This window comes from Scardinius erythrophthalmus, assembly GCF_964197995.2.
Source record: "Scardinius erythrophthalmus genome assembly, chromosome: 23".
In the NCBI taxonomy this organism is placed as follows: Eukaryota; Metazoa; Chordata; class Actinopteri; order Cypriniformes; family Leuciscidae; genus Scardinius; species Scardinius erythrophthalmus.
This window is the reverse complement of record NC_138243.1, coordinates 15,414,857-15,434,947: the sequence shown is the minus strand read 5'-3', so window position 1 is coordinate 15,434,947 and position 20,091 is coordinate 15,414,857. Positions and strand designations below refer to the sequence as shown.

Genomic DNA, 20,091 nt, shown 5'->3' with positions numbered 1-20,091 from the left:
CTTGTAAGTTAACTTTTATATCAATATAATTTAAATTTCTTACTTGCACTACAGTGTGAATCCATCTATACCTCTGTCTGGAAATGTATTTATTGGATTGACCATCCATCCGTCCGTCCGTAACACTGAATTGTGTTATGTTTTTGACACATTTCAGTACATAGTACAAAGTATACATAGAGGACAAACAGTAAACTGCCACCGGCTGTACACTTTGGGTTTAAATGGTTAAACAATCTTTTTTTTTTTTTTTTTTAACTACTGAAAACGTAGTAGTACTGGCAAAAATGATTCTGGTGTTGAAGAGAGAAAGACGTGCATTTTTTAAATGTAATGTAAAAATATATGTATTAATGTATATAAGGATGTGGTCTTGATGAGAGAGAACCAGTGGTTTTCAGAGTATCTTTGGTGAATGGAAAGACAAGGCCGCAGCCTGGCACAAGCTTGGTGGTCCTTAGAAACTTCTAGTTCAGCATCTTCTTCACGTCAGCATTCCAGTACAGGAGTAAGAGAGAGAGCTAAAAGCTGATCTTGGGTTTTTAAAGTGTGAAGAAGTAACACCTTCTATGAGAGGATTTTCCTTTGGAGGGAAATTCTTTTACGACCATTGTCTTTGAACATAATCTGATTGGATGTTTAACACTAGAATCTTTAAGATGCTTATAATACTAATGCGTCACAAAGTTAGCAAAACGTAATGTAGATTTACAAATCGTAGACGAAGATTGTATTTTTAGAGTCCAAACATGCCACACAAATGATTTTGGTTTACCATAATATGCAAAGTCTGAAACATTAACCCAATAGAGTTTACAAGAATACAAAAGCCACACCACATAAAAGAAAATCATGAGATGGGAAAATTAGATACATGTTTACACATTTCTCAAGTGGTTATATATAGAATATATAGGATTACAGGGTTTATTTCTCCTCCTCTGCCAGAATTTAAGTGAGATTCACAGCTTTCTGGACATTCCATTGGATCGTAAAACTCTTTTATCAGTCTCAGTGTGTCCTGTAACAAGACACCGCGTCCTGCCAGTGTTTTAGCTTCATTTGGGATGTTAGTTTTTGGGGGAAGTTTCACAGGCCTTAGTTGGGAGAGTGAGTTTGCTGGATTATTCATTAAATAAATGAATAATTTGTGTGTGTCTGATTGGTCCAGACGCTACATGGGTTTGGTGTTAAACATGATAGTGTAAACACTAAGCAAACCAGGAATAAATGTATCTTTCTTTCTTTTTTTTGGTCCAGACCAAAAGAACCAAGTAAACCGAACTACAAGTGTGAACACACGTTAGTGTAACTAGACAATTTATAAATATGTAAAATTTTGTCCAACTTAATCTTTGACATTATTCTGTTTTATTTTTTTATTTTGGTTACTAAATAATTTCCACTTTCCATGTGTGTTCTGTCATACATAAAATGTGCTTTTTTGTGATTGATTTTTTTTTATAATTTTTTAATAATATTGAATGAGTAGATGTGTGTATTCAAAACAAAAATCTGTTTTATATTAAATTTAGTTTATTACAGAATAACAATAAAACAAAAAGCTGTCAAAACATCAATCAAATTTTCTCTATTTAGACTTTATACAACTCATCAGCTCTTTACAAGAAACAGGTGAAATAGGTGTCTGACAAAGGAGACATTCAAAATGTGCTGGTGAGAGTGTCCTCAGGAACAAGGTTGAGAAACACTGCTTCAGATAATAATACATTTTTAAAAAAAGTTTTGTTCTGTTAAACTTGCATCAAAAAAGGTGTGTGATGTTCCTATGGCAGTGTGAGTTGTGAAATTCTCTTCTCACATATCAATTGAAAAGCTTCAGTACATTCAACATCAAGCCACCCTACTAAATTACCCCACCCTGGCACTGTAGGCACAGCCAGAGTCACGACACAGTTCTCTCTTCTACCTCCATTAGGCTCTTCAGAAGCCCAGAAGCTGAAACTACAGATCAGCATTAGATGTTCAGTGCTGCTTTCTGTGATATGATACTGACTGTAAGAATCCTTTATTAGATAATAATCATTTCAGTGTTTTCTCACTCAGAGGTCAGTGTGCTTCCATCAACCCATTTCCATGTGTTCTCCACATCACTGTCAGTCAGACCAATCAAGACTATAGCAGAACCAGTCATGTTCTTCACAAAATCCTGAACAGATGAAACAGTTGCAATATGTAAAATTTAGGGAATAAAGGGAAAATTAACACATTATTTATACTGTAAAGACACAGCCGAGTTAAGGCTGCTCTAAAGCGGCTCTGTGTCTGCTCATAATTCTGTGTAAAGACACAATGATACATAAAAACAGACTTAAAATATGCTGGGTCTCACCCTCCTCAGCCCCTTAGTATCAAAGGCGACTGCTACTGTTTTGATTCAGTGTAAATGAACGCAAACTTGTGCCGCCCTAAACTACGTCATTGTCATGACAACCTAAAGCAACCTGTCAGCTCAAGTGGTGCGAGAATCAAGAGGGAGACAAAACATATAGGCCAAGCTCAATATTGTTTAAGCCAAATAAAAAAAAAATGGCAGTCAACAAGAGTCTTGTACTCACATAGTGAAGCAAACCACCGAAATAACAGTCAACGCGCTGCTACATTTCTCTCAGATACAGTAAATGCTTATTTGGCGTCACTGTAATTGTGCATTGATATATTATATTCCAAAAATCATCTCCTTGAGGACGATATTTCACCCCCACACAACAGTGAAATCTGCTGTCCTGCCTGAAAAGCTAACGCTAGCAGAATTGTTCATGCTTTCTGGATCTTTGAAAAAAAACCTTTCAACCTCTTTTATTCCTGCGGTGATCTACTCTGTGCAATACTTCATAATTTATTCTTTCACGTCTTTCTTTCTTTTTATTCAATTATTTATTTATAACACTTTGTTAAAACTGTAGTTTTAAAATAAGAATGTCCAAAACATTGATTCCTGTGATTTTAATTCATGTGTAAATACAAATTTTGTGATTTTATGCCGCTTCAGATTTGGTTTCTGTGTGGCTTTTTAAAGATAAAGTGTAAAGATGCCTTAGGTATTTTAGAACTAAGGGGTACTTTTTCTACTATTATTACTACTACTATTTGTTTAATTACCGGGAAAATATACACTTGTTCCATGAAGTAACAGGGTAAGTGTGATATCCATGGGCTGTAAATGAAAATGGTGCTTGATACCCTCTTGTTTCATGAAGTTAAATAGTAACTACAATAAAATTAATTCACTCACTCTGAAACCAAAACAGATTTTTACACTTCTTATTCATTTAAAACTTTTTTTTTTTAAATCAACTTTTCCTAAAAAATACCAAAGAAAGTAGCACGTTTTGTCCCTTTTTTAATTTCTCTTACTTGGCTTCTTCCTCCTCTTGTTCCTCTTCTTCTTTCCCATTATTTCCAATGATGAATCTTAAGAAGGAATCCCATGTCTCTTGCTATTCTATATTCGCCAGTGTATTTAAAGAAAATAAAGTACACCCAAAAATGTTCTCGTACTTTAATCATCTTTTCGCTTCCCGCTAACTGTCACCAGCACGTGCATGAGAGTCCAGTTCACATTTGATGTAAACATAAGCTTGACCTAAACGCGCTGGGAAACTCACGCAAGAAATGGGACCTCTAGCGCAAGATCTACTGGAAAGACTCAAATGTCTGGACGTGGAGTATAGTCCGGTTATAAGTCAGGTTACTACGTTCGGAGAAACTGACGCCGGCGTTCACTCCCATTTTCCCCACCACCACCAGGTCGGTCCCTGTCCATCCATCGGAGGTAGACTCTGCCCCTGCCTTCATCTTCAGGCAGGAACTGCAAGTGTCTGCTACCCTCCGGATCTGGATTACGGAGGGGGGCTACGCCAAAGAACTTTATCATTTCACCTATTTGATTCTAATTTGCATACAGTAGAACAGTCATTCTTGGTTTCTTGCAATTTTTCTCTTTGTTATTATCTGTTATTGTTTGTATTTTGTCATTTTTGTTTTAAAAATCTGACGGCATCCGACTTCCTCAAGACTTTTATCTTGAGTTTCTCTGCATGCTTTTGTCACGCGTTTCATTTACGTCAAACTTGAACTCAACCCTCACATTCACGTGCAGGTGACAAACAATTATCGTTTCACTTCAGAAGACATTGATTCATTCATTGTAGAGCCCTGCTCGGGCCAAAAAATCCAGCCCTAACCCAACCCTGGCCTGTGTTGTTCAAGTCCTAACCCGATCCAGTCTGAGACGAGACCAACATCAATATCACTTTAAGCTCTCACTGATGCCCGCTGTCTCTGCTACAAACACACACACACACACACACACACACACACACACACACACACACACACACACACGCTACTAAGAGGAAAACTTTTATTATAGGCCTCAAACATAACTACCACCACTGACAATAATGCCCACAAATATTAATACTGACTGTCCATTACAGAGAAGCATAAGCATGCTGTAGAGAATATTATATAGCCAAGCTATGTGATCCAGGAGCAAAAAAGTAAATAAGATTTAAAAAAAAAAAAAAATCTTTTTTTTTTTATGTTAAGTTACTTTACTGAAGAACAATGTTTCAAAGAACTCTTGGCCAACTGGCTAACGTTATAACAACAATAATAATTAAAACATTTTTAAAAAACTCAGTTCAACTGAGTGACGTTATGCTACATGTACATTGGTCATCATTTACTGTTTATTCACGAGTGTTGTGAAGAAAAAGAATAACATCCACTGTTGAAGATTTCAAGCTCATTGTTTGTTGTAATCAAATCAAAACTCGTCTAAAATGCAGCTTTTCCTGAAGCATTGGGAACTTTAGTAACTCCTCTTCAACTTCTCCCTGATGCTCTGCATGGTCGACTGTCACCTGTATGCTAAAGCATTGCACGCGTGTCGTAATCACGTATTGCGTAGGCAATGTATAATGTTTAGAATATTATCCATATAACAATATTTCATACAGTCTTGCAGACCTCTAATTCATTGGAGTCGTATGGATTACCGTCTTTATTGGTGTGTGGGCTGTTTGATGCTTCAACTTTTAGGAACCCATAAGCTTGCATTATATGTATTTCCACTGAGAATACAACATTTCTTATCAAATGCTAAAGTTTTATTTGACATTATTTAATAATTTAATTTATTTTTATTGGAATTTCCCAGAGATTATTTCTTTTTCTAAAAACCTTCATTTGTGTTCATCTGAAGAAAGCAAGCTATATCCATCTTGGATGGCATGAGGGTAAAAGATGATTAAATGGTGAGAACATTTCTGGGTTTAATACATAATACAGAATAGCAAGAGACATGGGATTCCTTTTTAAGATTAAAGGTGCTGTATGTAACTTTTTCATTCTACTAAAGCATAAAAATACCATTATATGTTTGCACATATTGTGGAAACATGCTAAGTTCACATACTCGTTTCTCTGAAAAACACTTCTACAGCCAGTTATTTTACTTTGAAATGTGTGTTTCCAGGCTGGAATGTTTGTTTTTGTTTTGGTCTGTGATACTGCACGCCAAATGGCAATTTTCATTGTCCATTGCGCTCGTTCCTGTTGCGTGTGCTGAAACTGGCAACCCGTGTGAGCGCCGGCCAGTCTGAGGAGCAGACTCAGATATTTATATAATAATATATAATATATTTATATAATATATGATATATAATATCTCCGATATTTTGAATTTGACTGCAGTAACTATTTCCACCACTAGTTGTCATTCTTCCAGACTGCACCTTTAATCAGTGGAAAAAAAGAAAAAGAAAAGGAACAAGAGAAGCCAAGCAAGCGAAAAAATAAAATGGGGACAAAACCGGCTACTTTCTGTCAGGACTTTAGCATTTGAAATGAAATTATATGTTGTTTTAAGAAAAAAAGAAATAAAAAAAAGTTTTAAATGAATGTTGTAAATCTGTAAAAAAAAGTTGTTTTTCAAATAAAGGTTTCAGAGTAAGTGATATCAGATTGTGTTTATGCATTTTTATTGTACCTGGAATAGAACAAGATGTATACAAGCACCACTTACCCTATAACTACATATTAGTTATATTTCCACAGTATATACAAAAAGTTGCAATTGTTTTAGTTTTACCTGCCATGAAACATAGAAGCCCAAATTAAAACAGCTGCACTTTTACTTATAAAACACACACACACACACACACACACACACACACACACACACACACACACACACACACACATTATTCTTCTCACACTCACTTGTTCTTCTCTGTTGTTTATGATGATCAGATCTGCTCCTCTCTCTGTACAGTATCTTCTGCTCTCAGTCCAGCTCTTCTTCTCATTCGACATGTAGTAAAGACTGGATTTATAGTAAGTCCATCCATCTGTAAACAACCAGTTTAGCAGTTAGCTTTTTATTCCCATTACACTCACCTATCAGTAACTTATAACAGATAGTAAACTCATAGATTATGAACCCTGAAAGTTACTGAGAGCGCAACCCAACTCATGCTTTAAAAAAAAGTATAGATGTATAGCAAATAACTACATAGAAACTTTACCACAACTCTGAAGATTATTTCTTAGCTGGTCTCTCTCTTCTGTGAGGTTGTTGATCTTGGTTAGTAGCTGATCTCTCTCTTCTATCAGGTTGGTATTGTTGGTTAGTAGCTGATCTCTCTCTTCTGTGTAGTTTGTGCTCTTTGTATGGATGTGAACACACAGCACTATGACTGCAGTCAGCAGAAGAACACACAGCAACACCAAACACACTGCAGCTGCTCTGGAGCTTCTGTTCCTCACAGAATCACTTCCTGAAAATGGCAGACATGAAAATAAATGTTTCTTAATTTCTTAAAACTTCAGAACGTGTTTGTATTTGTACCTGTGTGTTGAGGTGATTGGTTTCTCTCTGTTTTTCCGTTCATACCCCTCGATCCAGCAGTGTTTATATTTCCATAAACAGGCATTTGAGACATGTTTGCTTGCTTAGCCATGGAGGTAAATGACGACAACTGTCTGTGTGCATTTGTACTCTGTAGTTCTCTGCTTTTGAGACTCAAATTTTAGGACATGTGGGCAATGTGTGGCAAAGTACGTCACAGGACAAGAGCATGTGACATCCTGTCTGTTAATATTAATTTTCATAACAAAGGGCACTGTTGTGGTAGTGTGTTTTCTGATTTGCACAAACTACACAGAAGATAGAGATCAGCTACTGATCTCTAACAAAATGAGGCTGATACAGAATGACACTTTCGATGAGTATGTACAATCAGTAATACACCTCAAATTCGGTAGAAAGTTTAAGTTTCACATTTACATTATTTACATATCCCAGTGCACAGCACAAATGACGAACCGGTATGTGAATGACGGTATGTGTGGCCAAACTCTTCCAGTGCACACAAATTCGTTTGAATTTTTTCAATGAAGCAATTAGAGCTGCACAATTCTGGATAAATTGAGAATTAAGATTTGTTGTGTGTGTGTGTGTAAAATGGAGATTGCAATTCTCCCATGATTCTAAAAAAAACTAAAAAAAAATAAAAGTAGGCTAACATGCAAACTAGTGGTTCTGACAAAATGTTCATTGCTTTAGTCTATTTGAAAAATATATTAATGTGAATGAAATAATTAAAAATAATAATTTGAATGGAGTCAGTTTCTCAGTCATAAAGGCCTATTGTTATTGGATTAATCAGCGTCTATGAATAAATCTTTTAAATGGAAGATTTAATGACAAACACTTGTTGCCACCACCTAGCGTAATTCTATACAATATAAATAATGTACAGTATGAAACAGCACTTCACAAACAGTCTTTTCAACCACACATTATCGTTAATGATAATTAATGATAATGATAATGATAATTGAACTCCGCTGATGCTTGCGATGTGAAACAGGCGTCGCGTGTCCACTGACGCAATTCATTCCTATGGAAGTTGAGCTTCACGCTCGCTACGCGCCAGTGGACACACACCGTAATACACATAGCAGAATCGTAGTCATTTAGGAATGAAATCACGTGGGTGTTTGAATCGAGATCGTGATTTTTTAATGATTAATTCTAGCCTGGCAAGCCAGACCTACATCAAGATGTTAGGTCTGGCAACTCACCATTGGCACGGCTCAATCCGAGGGGCGGGATAAACGGTTGTTTCTCAAAATTCCTCTGCACGCAATAGGATAGCACTACAACCAACCAGAGCAACGAAGAAGGCTAGTTGGTATATTAAACTTTTGCCGTATCCGGTCGGCAAAACTCTGAACACATTTTCCTTTTTTTTAAATGACTTAAGTGCCGTTCTTTGCTCTTTTCTCAAAGAAAAGCTTAACTCCAAGTCCTCCAGAGTCGCGGCCAAAGCCGATTCAAAAGATCGCTGTTTGGCAGCAGCAGCCGTCAATCTTTGTTTTTAAGTAGCAGGGAATTCAAACGGAACTGTCGCAACTCTGCAGTCATTATGTTAAGCCCGCCCACCGACTCTATACACGATGTGATTGGCCTGACTAGAGTTTGGTTTTTCCAGCTCGAAAGTCAATGGAGAGTTGCTAGACCACACTGGCTGCAAAATTAATTTTGCTGCCGCTAGGGTGCGTCTAGATTTCTTTTTTTTGACATCAATATATTCATGTCGTGCAACGTTGTCAACATGAACTCAGTTTCTTAAGCTCCCCAAAAATGCACATGCGCACTTTGTCAGAGTGGAATAAATATGTGATTAAAGTGTTTATGTGCCTTTTTCGATCAAAGATGGCACAAGTGAGTTTGTTGCCATCGCTCCTGTCTTGGCTATCTTTCCTGTATGTGTCTTATTCTTCCGTGTGTGTGTGTGTGTGTGTGTGTGTGTGTGTGTGTGTGTGTGTGTGTGTGTGTGTGTGTGTGTGTGTGTGTGTGCTTCAAGAATCAGTACCTTGATTTTTGACTGTATTACCGACAAATACCTTGGTAATAGACTTAACTTACAGAAATTACAATGTGCAGTTTTATTTAAAAGTTCACAGGGCTCCATTCCAGACTTACATTTGAGGGCAGCAGCACCGGAGCCACTAAATTCTACAGAAAGTGTTTGGTAGCACTGTGGGGCTGACAATAAAGCACTGAGCTCAATAATAATAATAATAATAACAAAAAAAAATAAAAAAAAAATAATTATTAGCATTCATAATGTCTTAATATTAATTCAACAGCAAAAAAATATAGATATTCAACAAAATAGATATTAGGGAGTGAATATGAAAAAATAGATATTAGGGAGTGAAAATACTGTAGCTAATAAGTGCTCCTTCGCAGTAGGCTGTCAAAATGGCTGAAAAGCTCTTTTCAAATTTCTTTCTTAGATATTAGCAAAATTCGAATTCTAAAGGCAATACTTATGTTACAGGAAAAAAGCACTGTATTGTCTCTTATGCCCACAAGAGGGTGCAAGCGAGCACAATAAGCAAATATAAACCAAATCAAGCATTGCATCGTTTGAAATGAAATGACATTCACTTTTTAAAGTGCATTAACTTTTGTAAAAGTTGTTCTTAAATAAAATATAATTTCCTTAATGTGCATGCTAGGAAAATTAGGTTACAATTGTGCATAAACCGGTGTAAGTACATCAGTAACCTGAGAAAACACTAGGGGTGTGACGAGGCACTTATCTCACGAGACGAGACGAGACACGACATTGTTCACGAGAACTATTTTATAGGAATCCTCAATGACAAATTTCATGACTGTAAAAATAGTCTAAATGTGCATTTTGAAATGTTTTAACTAATAATCTTGTAATGAATGTTATTTCAGCTCTACTTTATGAGTATGAATTATCAAATGCATTGAAAGACAACAATATACAAGCACTGTAAAAGGTATTACTTCTAATTGAAGACCTCCTAATTGAATTTTCCACAAATTAAACAGTAAAATAAAAACAGTTTAAATAAGAAAAATAAACAGTCTTATTAAGTGCAAACAATAAGTGCTAGTGCAACCATAATCAAAGTACTCTCTAAATATTCAAAGTGCAAACAGAAACCAAAGCAGAGACCAGAGCCACAACCACACAGTCCAGAGATAGGTTTGTATTGGGAGACAGGCTGTTGTATGTAGCCTAATTTGCGTGCATCAGGGAGCTCGTGTTTTACTTTCACTTTTAAATTCGTGATCACATGTACTCCGTGATACTCCACATCCCTAGAAAACACGCTTCAACAAAATGAAAACAGTAAAATGGATCCGTGCACTAGCTTTTAAAGTGACAGCAGCCTACTATGTGTCTGTCATTTGTGTTGATAAAACAACAAAAGATAGCGATAAAGATGTAAGGAATCATGATTAATCGCCTATGTATGTCATTTATACAGGACTAAAAGACTATCCAGTTTTATTTTACAGTTGATTTCTTTATTCAGTTTCTGTAGTATTTCTGAACACTAGTGTTAGACCTAAAAATCTTTTCTCTTTATTTCTCTTTATTTGTATCTTTATTCTATTGATTTGTGCTACTTTTTTCAATTTATTTCAAAGATTGAAATCAAGCTTCCTTGTGTTGTGTCATTCTGTTTCTGATTCAGTTGCAGCGTTTAACAGCTCACAGGAGAACATTATCAATAAATTAAAACTCACATTTCAGTTTGACTTTGGGCAAAGCTATTGTAGGATTACTAAAGACTTGGAATAAACCCCAGAGTTATGTGGTAATATTTTATGATATCTTTAATGGTGCTTTTGTGTCCTTTTTCAAGCTTGAATTCTCAAGTGCCCATGTTTTGAAATCTTCAAAACATTGCCTTTTTGTGTACCACAGAAGCTGATGATTGTAACTAAAAGCACTATGCCGGTAAAGGTGAGACTGAAACAACTGGTTATGGTCTGTGGTTTTACTGTTTCTCCACCAACGCAAAGATACAGCAGCATTCTCATGAACATTTCTTTGAAGGCCTCAGGTCCTCCATGAAACAGTTATGATAACACCACACTAATGCTGGATGTTTCTCTGTAATTCTTTTTCTGATTTGAGCAGACACTCTAATACACCTGACCTCATCTTATCTACATTGATAAAGGGCAAGCAATGGACTGACGCTGTGCTTCAGTGTTTAAGGTTAACAGTGCACAGGTCAGTTAATAAAATCATTTCAGATATCACATTTATGGAGTAAACATATTTGCTCCTTTATGAGAAGGTTTAGCGATTATCCAAAAAAACATTGACTAATGGTTAGTTATTGTCTAATTTTAACTTAAAATCCTATCATAGCATCAGAAGAGCATGGCAACTTCACACAATCTCTTCCTGAACACCAGAGATATGATGTTAAATGGCTGAAGGTGCAAACTCTGATGTTTTTATAAAAAATAAAAAAAATCAATGTACTCACCTGTACGCTGAAGCGGTTGGTGTGTGTTTGTCTCTGTCCTGAAGTCATGATCTCTCACACAATCTGCACTCTCATAGATTTCTACCGTCATCTCCTCTCTATCTGTCTTCATTCCCTTAGACTCACTGATCACATCATCATAAATATTAACAAACATTTCTTCTCTTTAACTGTGAAACTTTAGACAAAATTTTCCCTTGTTTCCTGTGTAGATGAGTTTAAGAAGTCAGACAAAAAAAAAAAAATTGTGGTCAACATGTGAAAACAAAAACATGTGACATTAGATCAGTTGTCATACAGTAGTTGCGATAGTCTTTTCTACTTCTTTTGTGATGTATATCCAAGTGAAACGGCTTCTCAAGCTAGAAAATGATGATTTGTCCATCTGGAATTGATTGGATGGTTGTGGTTTGCTATTGCTGTGATGTCATGGGAGTGACAGGTTGTCCCGCCCTCGCGCCAGTAAACACATCATCAGAGAAAAAAAGAGATGTCACTGCAAGAGGGAGGGGAAGTTATTTTGATTAAAGATTATGAGGACATATGCATTAAAAAAAGATGTGTGTGAATAAATAATTTATAATAAATAAAAAATGTCAATTTTGATTTCATGGTGAGTTTAAGTTTTGAACATCTGTAAAGAACATCTATACACGTTTATAAAAAAAATCGGACTATCACTATTTTGCAATACAGACATTTTAAACTGTATAATTATACTAAAACCTCACTTTTACACTATGTTGTGTGCGTGGGTGGGTGCGCTTGTGGATGTGCATTTAGTATGTCTTATAAATCATTTAATAAACCTTATAATATAACAATTTGTGTATAGAATTGATAGAAACACTGAAGAATTTGAAGGATGTTAATAAACATTCCTCTGTCATCACCATCTTGACTGACCAAGTCATTCTCATTTGCTAGATGTTTTGAAGAACGCAGCAACAACAACACTGCAGCTGCCCTGCAACTTCCTGAAGTCACTTCCTGAACACGTCAATGATGTTCAGTATGTCTCTTGCCATTATTACTGTTCACACAGCACTAGACAGATACAGAAGTGCCAGAAATGATAATTGCATCAGCACTTCTCACAAAATAAATGACAGCCTTTAAACTATGATAAAAAGATCATACTCACGCATTATAGCTAATGTTCAAGATTAACATCATATACAGGCATTCAAACATGTTTAAACAACAGTTGACCTATAAGTTAACAATGTGGAACTTACATTTTGGACACTTTTACTTTGTCTATTTTTTCTCTGCCAACAAAAGTAGGTCCAAATAAAGCCAATACAGACTAAACCGTTCCGCTTCTCATAATAAACCGTTTCGTTCCTGAATGAATCCTTGATTAGATGGATAAAGATTACACTTACTGTGTCGCCCCTTATAGTGCACTATTTGAGGGGAGAGGAATTTGTAGTGGTGTCCAAAACCATAGTGGACATATCGAGGACACTCATTTAATTCCATTATGCGCCACAATGGCAACCGATGTACAACCGACGTACAATCAACTTTTAGAGCTAGAGAAACCCATGAGATTTGGCTGATGACGACATCCACAGCCCTTCTAGCCCACTCAGTGTCTGAATTTATTCACTCATTTTCATTCATTATTTTGAATATCAATTAAACATCATAATTATTAGTGTAAATATCATATACACCTAGTATGGCTTTAGGGTGAGTAAATCATGGGCTAATTTGAATTTTTGGGTGAACAATCCCTTTAACAATCCTTAAATTATGACCATCCTAACTTGAGTAAACATATTTTTTTATGTTTTTTCATTCATGAGGAGGACGACTAAGGGTAATGATTATTCAAAAAACATACACACATGGTCAGTTAATGTCTGTAACTTTAACTTAAAATTCTATAATGGTATCAGAAGAACACAAATGGTATCAGAAGAACACAAAGAAGCTCTAAACACGCTGGAGCTGCTCTTGAGTTTCTGATCTTCACAGAAACACCATAGAAAAAATGGCTGAATGTGTAAACTGTGATTTTTTTTGTTTGTTTGTTTTTTATCAAAGAAATGAATATAATTACCTGTACACTAAAGTGGTTAGTGTGTTCATCTCTGTCCTGAAGTCATGATCTCTCACACAATCTGCACTCTCATTTCCACCATAATCTACTACTGTATCTTCATTCCCTCAGACTCAGTCTCGATCACATCATATACCATCAAAAATGTCTGCTCTTTAACCGTCAAACATTGAATGATTTTGTTCGTGTGTGTTTAAGTAGTCAACACTCGTCTTATTTTGAACACTATTGGCAAACAAACAAAATGTGTGAAAACTTGCATCAGATCCTTAAAGTTGGCATGAAACAGATGTTGCGATAGTCTTTTCTTCTTTTTGTGATCTATATCTATATCTATTTATGTGAAACAGCTTCTTGAAAAAGTACAAATGTTGGCTGGATCGTTGTGAGTGACAGGTTGTAAATTGAATATATTATAAAATATTTGCTTATAGAATCTGCATGTTCAAACAACAGTTGAAAAAACAAGAAGTTAATACTGAGGAACTTGCATTTTAGACACAGTATTGCCAGTTAGGCCTACTTTGTCTATTTTTGCTCCACCAATGTAATGGAACACGTGACGAAACCTGGTAACGAGCCCAGCGGTTAAATTATTATAGTAGCCTGCGTTGTATAGATAAGCGCCGACGTAATCAATTCTGTTTCTGTACCGAAGAATTTCTCTCCTTCGGAGCAACTTCAGAGCAACACTCTGCAGCCATGCCTTGTTTACACACAGCTTTAGCCAGTCCCAGTTCTACGAGTTGACAGGTTCTACGGGTTCTACGGGTACTCAAGCAATAGCGCCCTCAGCTGATAATGTAATAATATATTGTCAAAACGGATTTGGCAAATGCTCCCATGCATTTGTGTTTGCGCTCTGGAGAACATCAAATTAATCTAGCTATTTTCAACGTGTTTTTTTCTGCGGTGAGCAATGTAGCCAATCACACACATAGTTGTTGATTTCTTGAACAATCAGAGGTTTTTAAGTTAGTCAAAGTTGCACCGCTTAAAACAGAGTTTTTATTCAGTGATGCTGAGATATGCAGTCTCGCGAAAACCTCTCATTAACAAACAAAGTGTAAACACGATGCAAGTGAGAGATTTATTGTACATTGTTGGCAGCTTCACTGATCATAATGGAACTTTGTGAGATCGCGATACACTGACAAATCGACAGCGTTTTAGTGATTGTAAAGGGAACGATCTTGCTTTCGAGGCTTCAGCCTATATAATCAATTGTATAAAACTATAGTTCCCTTTCAAAAGGGAACTCACACTGTGTCCTGAGACACATTTGACTGATGACTGAAGTACTGTATAATCACGGCAATCGTATTAGCCGGCGACAGCCATGACGTCACCGCCAGTGCGGCCAGGAAGTATAAGAGGGTGCCTAGAGAACATGTCACCTTCTTTTTGTCTTTTTTGCTGGTACTGTGAAGTGAGATATTTTATCATGGCAAGCGACAAGCATTTCAGGAAGTGTGCTGACCCATGTAAGAGATATCTTACACCAGGTGACACTCATGACCTGTGCGTGTTTTGTTTGGGTGAGGAGCACGCGCGCTCAGCCCTTTAGGGGGCTGTGTGCACAAACTGTGAGTGTTTATCTATCAGAGGGCTCCGCTCTCGTCTGTCCTTCTTGTTGAGGGAGGAGGGACAATCATTTGCACCCCATGGTTCCGATCCTGCTCGCGCTGAGGTGGAGAGGAGACTGAGATCATTGGTGATCTCAGATGGAGCTCCCTGGCGAGTTTGAGAGAGGTGTAAACCTCTCACGCTCGGCGGCTGACGAGGGTGAGCTGCTGGGCGAGGATGCATCGTCATACCAGGTCCTCTGGTCCAGCGGCCAGTGCTTTGCTGACTTTGAGCCAGGATGAGCAGGAGGAGGCTGTTGGAGTGAAGATGCTGGAATGGCTGAACCCACCCAGCCCCCCTGCCCCGCATATCCTGAGTTGGTGGAGGTGATGGAGCGCGCCACCGCCAGGCTTGAGTTGCCATGGCAGCGCGCCAGAGGGGAAGCCGCTCGTGGAAGACTTGGCGATCGCTTTCTCGCTGGCCAGAATCCACCAGCTCCCGTGAGCCTTCCATTCCTTCCTCACCTCCATGCTGAGGCGTGGAAGAACCTGTACTCCTCTGAGACTGAGACTCCTCAGTGACATTGACACGGGTATGTGTCAATGCCCCCTATTGAAGAGACATTTGCGAGCTATCTTTCAGTGGGGGAGACATTGAATCTAGACCTCTGAAAACCATCTCACGTCAAAATGGCAGGGCATACGCGGCGATGGGTCAGGCTGGTGCTGCGCTGCACACGATGGCTGTGTTGCAGGTGTACCAGGCTGATCTGCTGAGGGACTTGGACCAGGGTCAGGGTCTAACCCCAGGCGTTGTGGCTGAGTTGTGGTGCACCACAGATCTCGCCCTCCGGGCAGTCAAACGGGCCACCGCTGCGGTCCGCCGGTCGATCTGCTCTGAACTCTTCTGCTTTTGACACTCTAATTTTATAAGGTGCCAGTTGTGTCCGAGTTTATCATAGAATGTCGAGGTACACTCTTAAAAATAAAAGTTCTGTATCGGCATCGATGGTTCCTTGAAGTACCTTTAAAATCTATGGAGCTTTTCTATTAAACAAAAGGTTGTTTATAGCTGACGAAGGTTCTTTCGAATTTTAAGAACTGTTGCCTGAAAGGTTTTTTTGGGGAACCAAATATAGTTCTTCTGTTGCATCGATGAGAAATCACCCGTTTGGAACCTTTATTTTGTATGTCAAGGGTGCAGCAACATTCAGTCAGCTTGTGACAGTACCTGTATATTAGGGCTGTATTCTCCCAGTCGATTAGTCGATTATTTGGTCGATACGTTCGGGCTCGACCAAAATTCTGATTGGTCGATTTTTTGCCGCGTTCATTTCATTAGTTTTGTCGCGTTCATTTACCGGTAATCAGTTTTGCCGCTTTCATTTCATCAGTTTTGCCGCGTTCATTTCATCAGGTGGAAAGCACTAATTGCTAATGGGGTTGTTTTCAGAGCACCCCTGTTTCACAGGTAACAGTCTGTCTTCAGAACACACCCCTTGTTTTCACTTCTTTTGGATTAGCCCAACTCACTGGAGAAGACGGACAGATTGAAGAAAGTAGGCTACTAGAAGGTTTGCTGAATATTACTTGATCTGGTTTGTTTAATAAATATTATTTTTTTATTAAAGTGGACGTGCCTTTTGTGTTTAAGAGTAAAAGCTTTAAGTTAATAGTCTATTCGTGTCTCAGCCGCGAAGCTGAGCTCCTATGTTCAGCCCATAGACTGTAAAAAATAGGTACAGCCTCACTCTGTGCGAGCTGCACAGAGCGGCTGAAATTATAGTGTCTGTCAGTTATTATAATACATATGACAGAAACAATTGTCTAAATTATGTTACATATTCCTCAAAAGTCCTTGTCATGATATCACTAGTTGACAACATAGTACTATTTTCGGAAATCATAGGCTCTGATATTGCGCAGGTGCACGTGATGCAACGCTGCCAGAGCCGACAGACTTGTGTGTCAGACTCATTTCAGTGCAAATTAATTACGTCAAAAACGATTTAATACTGCAAATAGCCTACTAGTTTTTTATGTTTATTTATAATTAATTTAGGCGGACAACAAGGCTACCAAGTACTGCGCACAGTGCGCAGCTAATTCATAATTCGACTTCAGTCGACCAAGATTTTCTTTGGTTGAGTACAGCCCTACTGTATATTGAAGTGGTTGGAGTATTTTAAAACTGATCCAAATAGTAGGGAACTAATATTCGTCAGAACTGAAAGTGTTGCTAAAATATCTTAACGCTTAACGCTATCAAAATATTATTTTACACTATAATATAGAAGTAGAAATAAAGAAACATTACACACAAGAGATATAATTGACAAATGAGTGCAAAATTAGATTTTCCGATTGTTTTAATATCATCAAACCATCATGTTTGGTTTGGTTGAAACTACCTTTGGTTACTGCATTGCTTTGAATGTACAGAATTTGATGCTTTGACAGTTTCATTAAACCTCTAAATCTTTCTCACAAATCCATACAAAGGTGTGATTACATGGATAATCAGCCCAATCAAAGAGTGACACAGCACAGTCCTCATCTATTTTGTTGTTGGGCTCCCCAGGCTCCCAAACCCTATAACAACAGATTAGCATTACAGTTTGTGTCATATAATATATGTGGCTCAAGTGATTAAATGTTGGAAGTTAATGCAAGAAACTGTTTTTGATTTTGCTTGAGAAGAGTTTATGGTTTAGATTATCCACACTTTTCCACAAACAATAGTATGAACAAGCTGCTCACCCAGAGTTCAGTGTGGTGCCATCAACCCACTTCCAGACTCCCTCTTCATCACTGTCAGTCAGACCAATCCAGACAATATTTCCACTGGTAACCGTTCTGATAAATTCCTAAAATGAAATATTATCCATATAGATCATAAACAGTTTTCAGATTCAAACACAATCTCTCACTCACTTGTTCCTCTCTGTTGTTTATGATGATCAGATGTGCTCCTCTCTTCAAGCAGTCTTGTCTGCTGTCAGTCCAGTTCTTCCACTCGGAGGAAATGTAGTAGGAACTGAAGTTGTGCGTTATCCATTTAGGGTTGTCAAAGCGCTGATCTGTTAATGTTAGATATTAGCTCTTTAAACCTGAAAAATCAACTAATTAATTGTAAATAAATAATTTTCTTTCATTTCCATCCTTTTCTATTTACTTTAATAAGGAGCAGACTGTAATTTTTGTTTTTGTTGCACTAGCCATATAGGCTATGCCCGAAAGCTGAAAAATTAAATCATTACGCTGCCTCAGAAGTCTGACAAATCTATTTTGTGAGGTACTTAAACACCTGCAAAGTCATTTCCTGAATAGGCAGCGATGCAACAAGTCAGCTGCTTAACTTTTCGGACGCAGCCATTGTTTTCAGGTAACAATCTTTACGTGTAAAACTTATTTTTTTAAACTTTCTTAAAAAAAATTATTATTATTGGTTAAGAAAAAATGACTGTGTGCACATTTTAAGTTTGTGGAATTCTATAGAATGATTACCGTATTCATAAAGCCTGGCCTGGAGTTTCACCAAGTCCTTCCTTAACTCTTCTCTCTCTTCTGTCAAGTTTTTACTCAGACTTAGACAATAGTTTGCCTCTTTCTCAGATTGGAACATGTTGTTTTCCTTTGTGAACTTTATACACAGTACTGTGACGGCCACCAGCAGAAGAACACACAACAGCCCCAAACACAGCACGGTGGTCTTGTAGCTTTTTTCCTCATCAGAGTCACTTCCTGAAAATGAATTGATTTGATTTATTTTCCATTTACAACAGCAGAGATATAAAGGAAACAAAGTATATAATAAAAATAAGATGATACTTTCAGATGCGCATTTAAGCACCCAATCTTACGTAATTGTTGTCTCTGTTCCTCTTCGGGATGGATTATGTCATCTAACTTTGTTCTAAGGTCATGTGGTAGGTCTATAGTATCTGTACTAGCAAATATAACCATGGTCATCTCATCACTATCTTCTCTGGCCATCTTCAGTTTCCCAGCAGCATTCATATCATTGATTTAGAGAGAATGGATTTTGACACTATGAATGTAGGAAAATTAAAGTTTTAAGTTTCCAAGAGGTGAGAGTAAAAAGTTTGAAATTTCAGTTAATGAGGTCAAAATAGGTAAAATTACTGAATGTTTTTCCTCCTTCATTTCCCAGTTTCAACAGTTTCATCAGGATACTTTGTAAATGGCACAGCACCAGCATAAACTAGGGAAATTATTATTATTATTTTGTCTTTTTTATGTGCATGAACATCCAAACTTTTTTTATATATGGTGATTTCTGTCCAAAACATGTTTATCAATTCAAATGAACTTAATATGCTCAAACAAAGTTGGTTTTTAGCTGATTTCTGCTGATACAAGACAAAAATTTTCTTGAAACGTGCTTGTTTTTTATTGTTTTCCAGTAAAAATATCTAAACATCCTTAAAACAAGACAAAATTCTTATATAAATTTTACAATTTTTGTAAATGCATATTGTTTTACTGATTTTACATATTTCTTAAATGTAAAACAAAACCATTTAAAATGATGCATCATACCTTCATGCAATCTCATTTGGGGTTCATGGTTTTCCGTCCTTTGTACTTTTCAGTAGTTTCATCAGCATGCACTTGAAGCTTTCAACACAATGACGCATGTGATGTCACTTTACACTGCTAATAATGTCGGTCATCATTTTTCATCTTCCTGAAGCTTACAGACATAGTGGTCTGGTTTACTTCCTGTTGCACGCTGCATGTTTAATCAACATTGATAAGTTTCATAAAAGACAATACAAATCAAGCATGTTTTTAGTGTTTTATTAAAGTGGATTGTAAAAAGTCTCAGTGAATATTATCCATCTTGTGAAATATTATCTCTTGATAGATATGTTTGTGTATTTAAATATACAAGTGGGGTGAAATGCACTAGGTTATAGGTTGTCAGTGTTTCCTGTTGTGAAAGGCGTTTGAGGTGATTGGCTGCCTTCTTTATACATTACAAAGGACAGGCATGTTACACGAGTAAAAAAAAAAGTCAATATAGAGCAGGGGGGAAAGAGATAACAAATTATATTATGT

At 37.1% G+C, this 20,091-nt stretch overlaps 2 protein-coding genes across 9 annotated transcripts in view; one reads left to right on the top strand and one right to left on the bottom strand.

The window, feature by feature from the left end:
* Positions 1–20,091, top strand: part of cadm2a (cell adhesion molecule 2a) — a 476,687-nt gene that overhangs the window by 266,831 nt on the left and 189,765 nt on the right. The window lies entirely within an intron of this gene.
* Positions 5–19,704, bottom strand: LOC308683276 (C-type lectin domain family 10 member A-like). 3 transcript variants are annotated; one of them, XM_081353646.1, is made up of 7 exons: positions 19,570–19,704; positions 19,153–19,231; positions 18,870–19,057; positions 18,514–18,750; positions 17,941–18,086; positions 17,767–17,873; positions 17,360–17,598 (listed from the first exon to the last, which is right to left on the bottom strand). In XM_081353646.1, the coding sequence occupies exons 3-7, from the start codon at positions 19,024–19,026 to the stop codon at positions 17,472–17,474; spliced, it is 774 nt and encodes a 257-aa protein (XP_081209772.1). In that variant the 5' UTR covers positions 19,027–19,057; positions 19,153–19,231; positions 19,570–19,704; the 3' UTR covers positions 17,360–17,471. The 3 variants fall into 3 exon arrangements, with proteins under 3 accessions (XP_081209770.1, XP_081209771.1, XP_081209772.1); XM_081353644.1 differs by lacking the exons at positions 17,360–17,598; positions 17,767–17,873; positions 17,941–18,086; ... (2 more) ...; positions 19,153–19,231; positions 19,570–19,704 and adding exons at positions 5–1,965; positions 2,064–2,170; positions 6,253–6,380; ... (1 more) ...; positions 11,371–11,866; positions 13,442–13,616; XM_081353645.1 differs by lacking the exons at positions 17,360–17,598; positions 17,767–17,873; positions 17,941–18,086; ... (2 more) ...; positions 19,153–19,231; positions 19,570–19,704 and adding exons at positions 5–1,965; positions 2,064–2,170; positions 6,253–6,380; positions 6,558–6,809; positions 6,881–7,036.

What these genes read in the sequence shown, in the direction of transcription:
- LOC308683276 (XM_081353644.1), bottom strand. Translation starts at nt 11,527, where the DNA reads ATGTTTGTTAATATTTATGATGATGTGATCAGTGAGTCTAAGGGAATG. An exon ending in AAATAATCTTCAGAGTTGTG is followed by an intron (nt 6,381 to 6,557) that starts GTAAAGTTTCTA and finishes GGTTGTTTACAG; the next exon opens with ATGGATGGACTTACTATAAA. An exon ending in GGAAGCACACTGACCTCTGA is followed by an intron (nt 1,966 to 2,063) that starts GTGAGAAAACAC and finishes GCTGATCTGTAG; the next exon opens with TTTCAGCTTCTGGGCTTCTG.